Genomic DNA, 14,114 nt, shown 5'->3' on the forward strand with positions numbered 1-14,114 from the left:
TTTCAAACACGGAACCATGCATCTCCAATAGAGCTTGGAGGTCCCTATTGTCGTTTGTTGATGGTTGGGAGTCGCCATGTTGAAGCTCAAGGTGATATAAGGCTACTGGTCCTGTGGCTGTCAAATGGTGCAGATGATTATATTGGAGTAGGGAAGGGGTGGGTGGCGGATCCCCTTTCACCGTAATCCATGTGTCCCCGATCAAAAATTCCAATGTCATCTGTTTGTAATCGAACAACATATGGCCGAGCTGGGATAACCACTAAACTCCGAGGGCCAAATCGGCTCCAAAAAGTGTTTACACAAAGGCATCAATCGGAGCAGGAAGCTTAACAGATAGGTTCGTGACCATACCTTCACTGGTAATGCGATCTCCATTCCCAACTAGGACTGCCGTATTGGGTGCATCCGCAATAGGTAGTTGTAGATGCCGAATGATTCGGCTCTGTACAGAGTCATGCGTGCTGCCTCCATCAATGAGTATTTGTACTGGAAAACCGCCAATATTGCCCATCAAACGCAAGGTAGATGGTGAAGTTTGGTTGGCCAAGGCGTTGTAGGAGATCTCCGTAGCTAGTTCGGCATTGGATGGAACCTAAACCTCGGTAGCTTCATCATATTCTAGTAAGAAGAGCTGTTTAGATTTGCAGCGATGACATGGAGAGAATCATCACAGTTGTAGCAGTCCCTTCTCGCGGTGGAGTTGCTTTTCCATGGGCGTGAGCCGCTTGATGGAAATACGGGAAGGAGTTGGTGGAACTCCCGAACCTGCTAGCTGGATTGGCGAAGGTAGCAGGGGTGGTTAGTGGATGAAAATCCTCTGTTTTTCTCATCCCTGTTTTTCTTTGTTTTGCTACCTGCAGAACACGACACGTGGATAATTTTAAGATCAACGATCAAGGTTGGGTGAGGATTATTACATCCGATGCGTTGGTTTTAAAGTTGTCCACGTGTCATGTTCTGCAGGTAGCAAAACAAGGAAAAATAGGGATGAGAAAAACAGAAGATTTTTTTCCCTGGTAGATGTGGTACCAAGCGTCAGAGCTCCTCAAACTTGGTCTCTTGGAGTCGTGTGAGGCCGATTGCTTGCGACATGGAAATTGGGTGGAAGGCCAGTATCTCATTTTGAATATTAGAACATAAACCCAAGATGAAACAACTGGTGATAAGCGAAGCTGGCACATTCTGGGTGCGATTGGCTTAAGCTTCGAACCGGGTTTGATACTCAGAAATAGAGGACGTCAGTACGAGTTTGGCCAGGGTGCCCTGCGGGTCTTCGAACTCAGACAACCCAAACCGTAGCTCTAGGGCTCTGATGAACATTGGCCAGGAGTTGAACTGAGATGCTCAATACATCCATTGAAACCGTTGTAAAGCTGGACCACCCGTATGGAAGGAAGAGATCAAAGTCACTAATAATTGGCAATACCATTATAGTCAAAGAATCTCTCAGCCTAGAATATCCAGCCCACTGGGTCATTGCCATCGGAGCGAGGGAAATCAAGCTGAATAGTTCGAGCTTGAATCGATCCTAACAGCGGTCCAAGAGCAGGGGGCTGGTGAACTGGAGGCGGGCGGGAACATCAGGCAAAGGGGATGGTGACAAGTGGAGAGCCTATTCAAGACGGCCGTATCATGAGCTCGGGAATGGCATGTTGTTGGTCAGAGCGTTGGTTGAAACGAGTCAAGGCGGTCACAGTTTGTTCCCTTTGCCATTACAGATCAATGAAAGCACCAATGATACGACTCACTAGGAAGGAAGGTAACAAGAAGAAGAAATACAGAGAACAGAGCTAATTCGAGGGAGCTACCTCCTGAACAGAGAGGAAGAGGATAAAGCTTTTTCCTACTTTCATTCCTATTCCTACTGATCTATATAATATTCTTTACATTCCGTCATCAGACACTTATAAGAGATCCTAACAAAATTGTAATAGAATTACGCATAATCCTCCAACGTGGCAGGCCTCGTTCTCTGTCTTGTGCTCCTACGTGTAACGGCAATACCTCTAAAGATTCTTCCTGAACATTTGCCATGCTGACCCCCCTCATAGTAACTGTAATATTTGTCTCATTAGCCACACCATACACGTTGGAGGCTGAAAATTGACATTAGCCAATTTCTTTGTTTACGTTAGTAGTGTAGGATATTGACCTTAGAAAAACTGTCCTTCCTTTCTTGGTGATGGAGAACAAGCATTGGAATTTCGTCCATTTGGTTGATGTTTTTGGTTTTTGAATTATTGTTGTACTAATCATCTGTCACTCTTACAACTTATACTGGAGTAATAATGGTATAGAATCTCTGCCAAAGAGCCGTTGGAGTTTTCCAACGTCATTATTTTTTCACTCTTTAACGAATGATGGTTAGTAACACCGTAATTAGATCAACTTCAATTTTATGTACACCGTATACCCAACCCCAATCCCTACGGATCAAAATCCTCTGTTTTTCTCATTCCTGTTTTTTTTTGTTTTGCTACCTGTAGAACACGACACGTGGACAACTTTAAGATCAACGGTCAAGATTGGGTGAGGATTATTACATCCGGTGCGTTGATCTTAATGTTGTCCACGTGTCATGTTCTGCAGGTAGCAAAACAAGGAAAAACAGGAATGAGAAAAATAGAGGATTATTTTCCAATCCCTACTCTGAGCAAATGCTCATCTTCTGTCCTTCAAAATACCCCCACAAGCAAAGGGGAGAGAGAGAGAGAAAGGAATCTTTGGATGAAAAAAAAAATTTTAAAACCACGTCCTATGAACCCAATTAAACTCGAGTCCAAATTGTCTGCCGTCAACGTGTTGGATGCTCAATGCGTCTCACCATTTCACTGTAGACGATTTTGACACATTAAATCCAAGTACCAAATCAAACACAGATTGAATTAGGCACAGAGAGAGAGAGAGAGAGAGAGAGAGAGAGAGAGAGAGAGAGAGACCTTAATCTGCTAGCTCCGAACTCCCCTTACTCTCAGGTAATCGATTCTCTCTCTCCCTCTCTCTCTCGTGCTCTGTTCTTTAGACAGATTATCTGACTTTCTAGTATAGTTGCAAGGGCTCTCATTCATTGGACTAATTCTCAAGCAGTTTCAGTTTTACGGGATCTGATTCAAGATGGCAACTGCTATAGGAGGCTGGAGGGGGATATGTCAGAGGTATAGAACCAGCGGGACGAGCTAAGCTGTTGGCATCTTCAAACACCATGACTCATCTCCTTCCGCTTTACTACAGCATTTGGCATCTTCAAACACTATAGTCACTAGTCAAAGTCAACATGAACAAAACCCATCTCACATATGACTGGGATTGGAAGAGTCAAAGGTCAATTAAACTCTAAACAATCAAACCAAAGTAAACAAGACCACGAAGGCATGAACCACCCTCGATACCAACTTTCCATCTCTTGGTCTACTCTCAACAATCAAGTTAACCGATAGATGTGAGAAATTTGAATTTTGAAACAGATTCCTACTCCTTTACACCCATAGGCCATAGGCCATAGCCGTATGTTTGGACTTTGGCTATTATACCAGGTGCTTCAGAAGAGAAAATGAAGAAGTAAAATCCAAATTTCTTGCAATTCATATTCTAATGTCTGAAGTCCAAATCCATAGCCGACTATTATTGGGTATTCGATGTGAGTATTTGAATTCATAACTGAAAGAGGGTTTGGATATCGGAATCGAACATTTTAATATATGAATATTAATAAAAATAAAATAAACATTATTGCATATTTACAATTTGAAAATTAAGATACAAATAGAAAAGGGTATTCTTGTAGAAAATAAATCTTATTCACGATCCAAAAAACAGTACAGTCACATGCAATACAATCGCAATTCAAGAATTTACATGTTTCAACAAGATATATATTGCCTATGTCCATGGAAGAGATGAGAAGAATCACTAATGGAGAAAGGGTTACATAATCTCTTCCTCATGCCTTTCTGAGTTCACAAACAAATTCCCTTTAGTCAAATAATCCCCCATCAAATAAAGCTCTTCAGAGATAGCCCACAACCCATTCCTCAAAATACAAGACATCAATCTTCAACAATTATTTTTTATGTTTTTTTCGGTTTCGTTATCAATTAATAAATTTCCTTCTTTCTTAGCATAAAGAAGCTCGATCAATGGAAATAATTTACCCTTGCAAAGGTTTAATGCCCATATACTTTAAAATAATAAATCAACTAATGATCTTACCTTCACATTAAAGTTATTTATTTATTGACTAAACCCTTTACATTTAAGTTTAATAGTCCTAATTTTTTTTAAACAGAAAATTTGAGTTGCTACCCACCTAATTTTTAAGTTTAATACACCTGTTTTTTTTTTTTTTTTTTAAACAGAATTCCACATAATATTGTGTAAAATCGCTATCCACTTATTTATGGTGACGACCTCTTCAAGTTGAAATATCTCATGGAAATGAAATTCCAACTAACATCATCATGGCTTTTCAAATCTTGCTTAGACTTTCTCAAGTGGTAATATTTTATATTTCTAAGATCATGTCTAATTTTGAGAATAATAATTTCTACATACAATATTATATGATGCTTGCACCCATAATTTCTTGTGATTTCCTTCCCAGTTTTTCCTTTGTCAAAAATAGAAAAAAGGATGGTAGAAATAGATGCTTCTTAGAGTTTTAATTGATAATTGAGTTCTTTTATAAGCTTTCATTTAAGCAAATACTACACGACTCAAGAATTCTCTTAGAATGTTCGAAACCTACACGACTCTCCATCATATTTTGTGAAAAGAAATATATTAAATATGCAATGGTGACAAGGAATGGTGGATGTAGGGCATAGTGTAATTTTGAATTTGAGAATAGAAAGTCAAACAAAGGGACGGGGGAAATTTTTTTGGAAGGAAAAGTTTCTTGAGATCCAAAGTGGGTAGGTGGAAATGGATTTGGATTGGACTTCTCAAATTTTTTTTTCCTCCATTAATGATGGGTGATTTAATCATTTTAATCATTTGATAAATGAGGAGTTCTAGATAGGTCATAGGTCAAATTTGATGATTCATCTTAATCTCAATGGCCATTATCTACGAGGATTTCCTAACTGATCCCTGTCCATTGATCATCACATCAAGCTATTATGATTTCTATCAGTGTTTTTGCCGACGGTCACTGTCCATGGGTTTCTCTTATTAGGGCAGAGGGGGGATTCGCCGTGGTTTTGAAGCTGAGACAGTGTTTAAAACAGTATTAGGTAGGATTTTCTCCCTGTGGGCGAAATTACATAATTCACCTCTCTTTTCAAATTCTACCCCAAATCTTTAGTTTGGTTAAACTGGGAATGTGGATTCCAAGAAATTGAAATCTATGAAACGTTTGTAACCCATATAGCAACTCTTACAAAATCAAAGAAAATGAATTGAATTTTTTTGTTATGAATTTTTCAAAAATAAATAAATACCTCCTAAACTAAAGATGAAGGATACTAGTTTGCTGATAATAGAAAAAAGTAATGAGGTTAAGAGCCGTTTGTTGGCCTAGAAAAGTATTAAAAAAAAAAAAAAAAAAAAATCGAGGGGAACTTTTACTTGTTTCTTATCCCATTCACTTTCAAAAGTATCAAAATCATATGCAATGGGGCGGTGAAGTGCAGTAAGCATCCAATGGTTGAGGTGCATGACTAAACTCTCCTAGCTGTTAGATGCTCATTGCAACTCAATTCTCACGACAGACTATTTGGACTCATTTCAAAGTCTTATCAAAATTGGTAGTAGAAAATTTGTTTCGAGCCTCTTTCTCTTTTCCTCATATTTCCTCTTATTTTTCATAGAATTTTAGTTCACTTTAATTTTCTTTATTTTCTATAGAGGTGAACCTATTAAAAATTATGTATTCCATTTCTTTATCAATTCAACGTACAATATTTGAGACTCACCCTCACAAGTTTTTCACTCCATCAAACAAACGGATCAAGAGTATTTTGAATTCTTCATAATTCATACTATAAGAGAAGGAATGATTGCATTTCCGTGATGTATTCTTTTAGATAATAGATTCTCTTATCTGGTAGGCTTTAGCCTTAAATTAATCTGAAACCATTTTTTTTATTACTAATTTTATTTTATAATCCCAAATCTTTAAAGAAAGTTGAATTGAAAAAAAAAAAAAAAAAGACTTACATTATTGTCGAATCTAAATTTTTTTGTCAACTATGGAGAAGTGAAATGTATAGTCAAAGATATCGGTTTGACATGCATGTGCAAAACCAGTGGGTAGTCCCCTTCTTTCTTCTCCAGAGTGGTCAAATTCAAATGGAAGACTTTGAATTTTAGATTTATACCTCAAAACACGAAGTGACTCATCACATGGTATACCTGACACAATCAGGAATGGCCAATATCCATTGCTCCATCCCCTCTCATCCATATTTTCTCTCTCTGCCATTATAATATACACTTAGTGTTTGACAAAGGAATGTGACTTGCCTTTGTCGAATATACAAGATACATGAACCCTTCATAATTGAGATATATACTATTTCTTCAACTCTCCTAGCAATTCTTATATCACCCAAAAAATAAAAATTTGGGGGAAGAACGAGGGGTTATCTGAGCAAGCAGCATAGGAAAACATATCAACGAGGTATAATGAAATAGTATATAATACATAAGATGGCAATGAGGTCTTTTCATGTGAGAAAAATCATGTTAGTATTGCTTATTTGCTTCGAATTTTCTGGGGACTATCACATGAGGCTAAGATGCTAGTCATTGATTTAATAAGGTTCCTTACCTAGTTGGTATGGTCCCTTTCAAAAAATCGTATCAAATAGTAAAAGTTAAGAATAATACTAGGAGTTTACATCAACTGACTAGTAAGGAGAAAGGATATAACAAGAACAAAGATAGATGTTAGTAAATAATTCAAATAAATACGATCAAATTCGTTGAAATTAGAAATGCCAAATAAGGAAATATTGATTAGACAACGCACAAGGCAATTTTAATTGTTAAAAAAAATCATATCGGTGCCGTAGAAACATAGAAGCACTCTTATGAATATAGAAATTATACTAACTCAATCCAATGTCAATTTTGGCATGATCGAATAATTCAAGGGATACACTACATGTAGGGTCTGACTGAATAAGCATGACCCTGATGTGAACAAGAACACAACTTATATGTAGAATCGTTAAGTTCAGTTCACTGTTAAATAAAATAGAACAACCCATGAAATTGCACTACAGGGTTCAATCCAAAAGCTTAAATTAGTAGATAAAGATAGCAATAGTACATAAAAGACATACCTAACATTATATATAACCGTTGTAAAAAAATACCTCTGTTATTCTCAACAACTTAACATCCACTAAAGATTATATATAGAACATGTTTTCTTTTAAGGGCTGCGGACGATGGATATGGATCCTTTGACACTCTAATCCATGGAGACATTTTTTCTTTTTTTCTTTTTTTCTTTAATTAGTAAAGAACAACCATATGAAGTAGACCCGACATAATGTAAACCAAAAGACCAAGCAAGCAAAGAATGGAAATGGAGTTTTAAGCTGAGAAGCAAAGTGCAGAAAAGGACAAGATCAGAGGAGAACAAAGACACGGCACGAGTTCGAGTTTTAAAATTAAAAAGAAAGATTTTGAAAAGGGATCGAAGGTTATCTCTCTCTCTCTCTCTCCACCCCCACCCCGGCCCCTCAGAAAAAAAAAAAAAAAAAAAAGAAGCCAAAATGTTTAAAAAACAAGATCGGGTGAAGCTGATGAAAACCAATATTTGGGATTCCGATTGAACGAGTTCATGAGAGTTCATTTTTACACGTTTGATTGGAATCACTTTATGATTGGAAAGCTAGCTACGCCTCTTGTGTATGTTAGCTGTTTCAATCTTGATGAGTCTCTGCACAGTTCTCAGTTTGACACAATAGCTAGCCATAAGCCAAAGATGATAAAACCAGGTTTACTCCTCCGTCTGCCAAACCCTATTTTTCCCATCTCTTCTTAACTTCATCTCTCTCTTACTGATCTCCAGGTGGGGTTGGGGGACTAGCTAGATCTCTCTCTAGCTGTTGTCTCCGGCTGATCTCTGACTATCTCTTGACCACACTCGTTCTTTGAACACTTGTTTCATCATCATCACATGTATTCCACCTGCAATTCTGTATCTTCTTCTCATCAATCGATGGATCGATCTTGATAATCAACAACAACTGAGATCGATCGATTGATATCCTAGTGAGCTAATCTGGGTAATTGATTGAGGTCTTACTGTCACTCTTACATGAGCTAAGCGTGGAGATAGCAACACAATAAAGCAGCAACGATCCAGTAGCAAGAATTAAAGGTGGATCATCATCGCAGGCATGGGAAAAGGCCTCTTCCTTCCGATGCAGCTTCATCGGAAGATAAAGAGGAACATCATATCTTTCCAACCTACCCATCCACTCGTTCTGAGCAAGACATGTCCGCCATGGTTTCCGCCCTGACTCATGTCATCGGCACCACTGATGATCAGAGGTCTTCAGCTCATCAAGTTCAAGGAAATCCAATAACAACAACACCACATGAGTCTCACGACCCCTCTCATCAGTCTATGCAGGATCAAGGTATCTTCTTCACTCCTTACACTCGCTGTACTATCCTTTAGCTTATATGTTAGGGTTCCAAACGCGCGGAAGTCGGAAATAATAATCCCAATTATCTCCATTATAACTTTATTTTTCTTCAAGTTACTTACAATCCTTTCTAACTGAACTAAAGATTGTGTTGGCTTGGTAAGAAATTAGGTCACTCTTTTGTCATGTTTCACATGAAACCAGCGCCGACTTACTACCCCTTGTCCCTACTGATCTCTACTTTTTTATATTCTATTCATTTTTAAGCTCTACACTTAAAACTTCTCACTTCTGCATCGTATTAAATTCTTATGTAAACTCCCTATAATGGATCGAAATCCCTTTATTTGAGGAAATGAAGTAAGGTATATGGAAATATATATATGATGATGCCCATGTGTTTGTGTGAAACTGTGATTAATTGTGAAGGGAACACGAGGAGGAGGCATTATAGAGGAGTGAGGCAAAGGCCATGGGGAAAGTGGGCAGCTGAGATACGTGACCCAAAGAAGGCAGCCCGAGTGTGGCTTGGCACATTTGACACTGCCGAGGACGCAGCGCTGGCTTACGATGAGGCGGCTCTTAGGTTCAAAGGGACCAAGGCTAAGCTTAATTTCCCTGAGCGAGTTCAAGGGCGGACGACTGAGTTGGGCTACTACATGGGTACTGCTAGTACTCATGAATATGAACCAGTACTTCAAGCTCCACCACCACCACCTCCTCCTCATTATCATGATCACTCGGTCTCGGCCGGTTCCATTCCTCCTCAGTTGTCCCAGAACACGTACCCAGACCTTTTTCAATATGCCCAGTTACTATGCAGTGGGGATGATCAGGATCTGCAACACGTCGCATCTGGTCTTTACAGTCGCGGAGGACTACCCTTTGGTTCGCATTCTTCTTCAATGGCACTTCAACAACAACAACAACAACAACAACAACATCAACAACAACAAGAACTTATGAGGTTTTCATCACTGTTCGGAAGCTCTTCTTCTAGTTCTGATCAATTTCCTGAACAAGGAAGGGACACTGATACCAGCCACTCTAAAGACTAGGGTTCCTTTGTTTTTTCTTCTTCTTATTCTCATGTTGAATCTGGTGCATGCTGATTTTATTTTCTGTTTCAAACTTCGATCACTTTGATTGCTTATTTCAACTACTGCTTTGATTTTTTATCAGGTGTTCATATGCTTTATCATATATGTTTAATTACCTGCAACAAACGAGAGAGAGAGAGAGAGAGAGAGAGAGAGAGAGAGAGAGAGAGAGGGTCTGCAACTCGGATTGTTGAACTAGAGTAAAGATGAGAGGCCAAACCAAAGAACTCATTTATGAATTAACGAAGTATGAGATAATGTAGAATCATGCCTATAGGGGAGTAATCCAGGTGGCAATATTATCTTCCACGTGGCAATATTTCAGTAGCAAAACCGAGTTTTAATATGTTGAACAAAGCTACCATTAGGTCAAAATCAGAAGAATGAAGAAACAAAATGAAGGCTAAAATCAAGAAAACAACCTTCCAAAATTGGTAACAGAAGTCCAACGTATCTATGATGTAATTGAGGAAAGAAATAAAGACCAATAAATGAAACAAGCAAGACAAAATTTTCCTTAATCCACGGCGAAGGGTATTTGATAAATATATTAAAACTCAATAGATATATTAATACCTAAGATTCTGCCATTTGGTAAACTTGGATTGAACTGAAATATAACATGTGAATAGCCTCTTATATATAATTTTTAGCCTCTACTAAAACACAGCATGGTAATTATTGGAGAACATGCTATTTTATGTTTGGGTGGGGGTATGGATCTGATTTCTCTTCAATGCGTTAGGTTTGCATAACGGTATTCAATGGTTAGAAGGATTCGGACACACATTCCAATGTGTTGTTGGAGTGTATACCGGAGTCCTTCCCATCAATGGATACTACATCCAATGCATTGGAGAGAATCTTTTTCCATGAGGACGTATGCTAAGATATTATTATTATGGAAAAAGGTTGGGTATGTCGTCAATATCAAGTATGCTAGCACCCATTGTATCTATCTCTCTCTTCCCGTTTTTTGAAATGACCCTCACATCCTTTCTGAATGATACTCCATCATGTGTTCCTATTGGTGCTATCCGCTAGCATACTTGATATCGGCGGCATACCTATCCTTCTCCCTATTATTATTATTTGTGCAAAAACGGAATGTGACATTTCTAGGAATCACAAGATAAAATTTAAATAATCTATTTTTATATATTTTGTAATATTTTAATAGTTTATTACTGCTTAGACTTGGGAAAGTGTACAATATTATCTAGGGTATTATACACAAGCATAGACATGAACATGATGCATGCCAATTCAACTGGTGTATTTGATTGAATTAGGATCGTAATTTATCATGTACTGTAATCTAGATTATGTCTTTTTTATCCAACGATCATAATTAATGAGCACATCATTTGTTTACGCAGTAAAATGTATGCCTTATAACTTTTGAGGAAATAACAAACCTTTGTTATAATAGTAAGGGAAAAAGATAGGCATGATGCTGGTATACAGATTTCTATGCACACCTTCTCCCGCCCACTCGCGGATCCCACAATTCTCTCTCTCTCTCTCTCTCTAATAGATGCCCACCTCTATTGGACTATTCATAACCCTCTCCTAACCGTACCCACTCCTTACTGGTCCAAAACTCCACCCTTGCATGGTAGCGATGCGAATCCTCCGTTAAGAATAATTCCCCCCCAAAAAATAAGATTGTGACATAGACCATACATCCTGAGTCTCACGTGAGAAAATAGTGAATTACCCACTGAAAGAAGTGCCTTAGCGTGTATGAACTATGAACTATAACACTAGGGCCCAGCGCACGAGTCCTGATTATGACAACGTGCATAGACTGCTCTTGCTTTCAGTCCGATTGGCCATCAATGATACACATAAGAGCAGCTGCTCGAATATCATCTCTCGCACGTGCGCCCGCGCCCCACCTAAAAAGAGAGAGACACACACGGATCATCGCTCAATTGGCAAAAGAAATATCAGATTCAATATGTACCACTTCCCCCAAATTATTGGTAGGGGAAAAGAATGCTCCTTGGTGAGTGGTTCTGCTTTAGAATTAGACCAATGAGGAGACGCATATGGTGTCAACAGGGAGTGAAGGCATCATTTTACCTCTCTAGATGCAAAGGCCGTGTGATTATAAAGGGTTTACTTGTTTGTGCGGATTCATGTAGCCGACCCCATTTAGTTGGGATAAGGCTAAGCTTTATTGTTGTTATTGTCGTAATTGTTTTCTTTTGTGTATAAGAAGATAAATATTAATGTAACGGTAAATTTCCTCTATTATGATCTAATGACTCCGGTTTCAAGTTAGAAAACAGTCTTTCTACGAAGTGGGGGTAAACTATGTACATTATGACCCTCCACAGACCAAAAATACCACTAGAATCTCATAGTGAAACATCATATGATACTTCTTCTGATTCAATTAGTATATATAATTATTCATTCTTAACCAGTTGTGCGGTAGCATATTTCGTTTTGAAGTGTATCTTTGTGTACTACTGAGACAAGTGAGAAGTGGGTCCTCTGCCATATGGATCCATACTCACCCATCCTTGTTTCTGACCAAACAATGATAATGAAGACAAGTTGCGGATGTGAACAGCTACATCGATATCTAAAGGTGATAATATTTTCTTTTGACAATATATATAAGAATCATTTTCAAATTAATAGACCCCAATAATCCAAGCCCTAACATCTTTTACAAAACGTGTTTTATTAATTAGTTGCACTGTGTGAACGGCTTTATTAAGAACCCTATTTTCCACACAAAAATATAAATTTAATGAGCTTCTTTCGATGAGTCCTACGTTTAATCTCTAGCTTAAAATGATGACTTCCCAACCAACAACAACAACATGTATGTATAAACTTGTGATTGTGCACGTGTATGTATTAACGGGCTTTATTCAAATTTCAGAAATTTCTTAGATGGATCACGGATCAATTAATGACTCATCACAGTCATCGATCAAGTACTTGTTCAATTTGTTGGTGCCTTGATATATTTGAAGAGCTCTTTTCATTTAATGTATCAAGATTTTGAGTTGGATACTTTCAAACTCTAGAAATTTTCTAGTCGGATCATGATCATCAATCAAAGTCATCTAAGTCGGCCAAGTGCTTGATTAGGTCCTTGGCGTCTTGATGTAGGATATGGTACAAAGTCACTCGCCATATACTTTTCAGGTTGTCGATGCCTTGATATAATTGAGGAGCTCTTTCTACCAAATGACTTATTAAGGATTTGGATCAAATTTCAGAAATTCCTTGGATGGGTCATGATCATCAATCAAAGTCACCAAAGTCGGCCAAGTACTTTTTAAAGTCTTTGACACCTTTAGGTTTTGGGTTGAACACTCCAATATGCCTATCAGAGGCCTCTGATATTATATTGAATTGGAAAATCTAATCGAAAATCTGAAAGAAAAACTCCTCAAGTATAAGAAAAAACCAAAAAGCAAATCAATGTGGGATCCACCAAAAAAATTAAATTACATACAGCAAAAGCTCTTAATTTATTCTCACAAAAGATCGATCGGGCGTGCTTTTGATGCCCCCGATGGATGCTTCACAATTTTATTTTATTTTTAGATTTAGAATGTAAAAAGTCCAAAGCAGCGGCATATCCAATATGAATATAACTCTCTTTGACTACATTGTTCATTAAATAGGTTCATCGAAAAAAAGAAGTCTAATTAGTAATATATTGTAGTCTGTGACTATACTGACTACTACTCTGGAGCTGCTGCTGCTGCTGCTGGGGTGGGGGAGAAGTTTTGAAATGCTTATGTCTCCGTTTTCTGCAACTCTCACCTAACTTCCTATTGCTTTCGGCAGTCGGCACCGTCACTTGGACATAAACAACGCCCGCAGTCGAAACTGCAATTATGCACTCCATACAGGACACCACCTTATTTCCTTCGACACACAAACATGCATTGGTTTTTTTTATGTAAAAGCTTGGTTTTGTTGCCTAAAATGGACTATCTGAGCTTGAATTTTGGAGATCAAACATCACCTATGGCCATAAATGTAAGATAAGAGGGATTGAGTTGCCACTTCCAAGTGAACATATGGGGGCCATACCTAAAATTCTGCACAAGTCAAAAGTCAATCTGATAACTTATAGGGGAAAAAGGAAAGTTGACAGGCTAGGCTGCAGGCCTCTAGATACAGGAAGGGTGAAATGTCCGCCTCCAATGAAATGAATATTTTCAACTTTGTTGAATGCCTTGCATGTGCTCTCGGTGATCTTGGCGGATATTAATCGAATGTGATTTTAAAACTATGACCCATACTAGTGCAAGGACCACAAAAACTGCTGGTAATGTTCCCCCTTGAAATTATGTAAGAAATAAAATTGGGATCAGTTCTGGGGCTAAACCACACCCACACCCACCCCCACCCCCACCACCACCAC

General features: G+C 38.2%; 1 protein-coding gene across 1 annotated transcript; it reads left to right on the forward strand.

Annotated features, from left to right (window-relative positions):
* The first annotated feature begins 7,904 nt into the window (after window positions 1–7,904).
* On the forward strand, window positions 7,905–9,790 carry LOC122076118 (ethylene-responsive transcription factor ERF113-like). The gene is made up of 2 exons (XM_042641409.1): window positions 7,905–8,600; window positions 9,039–9,790. The coding sequence occupies exons 1-2, from the start codon at window positions 8,456–8,458 to the stop codon at window positions 9,665–9,667; spliced, it is 774 nt and encodes a 257-aa protein (XP_042497343.1). The 5' UTR covers window positions 7,905–8,455; the 3' UTR covers window positions 9,668–9,790.
* The last annotated feature ends 4,324 nt before the right edge of the window (window positions 9,791–14,114 follow it).

Source organism: Macadamia integrifolia, chromosome 4 (assembly GCF_013358625.1).
Source record: "Macadamia integrifolia cultivar HAES 741 chromosome 4, SCU_Mint_v3, whole genome shotgun sequence".
NCBI classification, from domain to species: Eukaryota; Viridiplantae; Streptophyta; class Magnoliopsida; order Proteales; family Proteaceae; genus Macadamia; species Macadamia integrifolia.

Excerpts from the sequence above, each read along its gene's own strand:
- LOC122076118 (XM_042641409.1), top strand. The coding sequence starts at position 8,456 with ATGTCCGCCATGGTTTCCGCCCTGACTCATGTCATCGGCACCACTGAT. Across the intron at positions 8,601-9,038 it reads TCAGTCTATGCAGGATCAAG|GGAACACGAGGAGGAGGCAT; the intron begins GTATCTTCTTCA and ends TTAATTGTGAAG.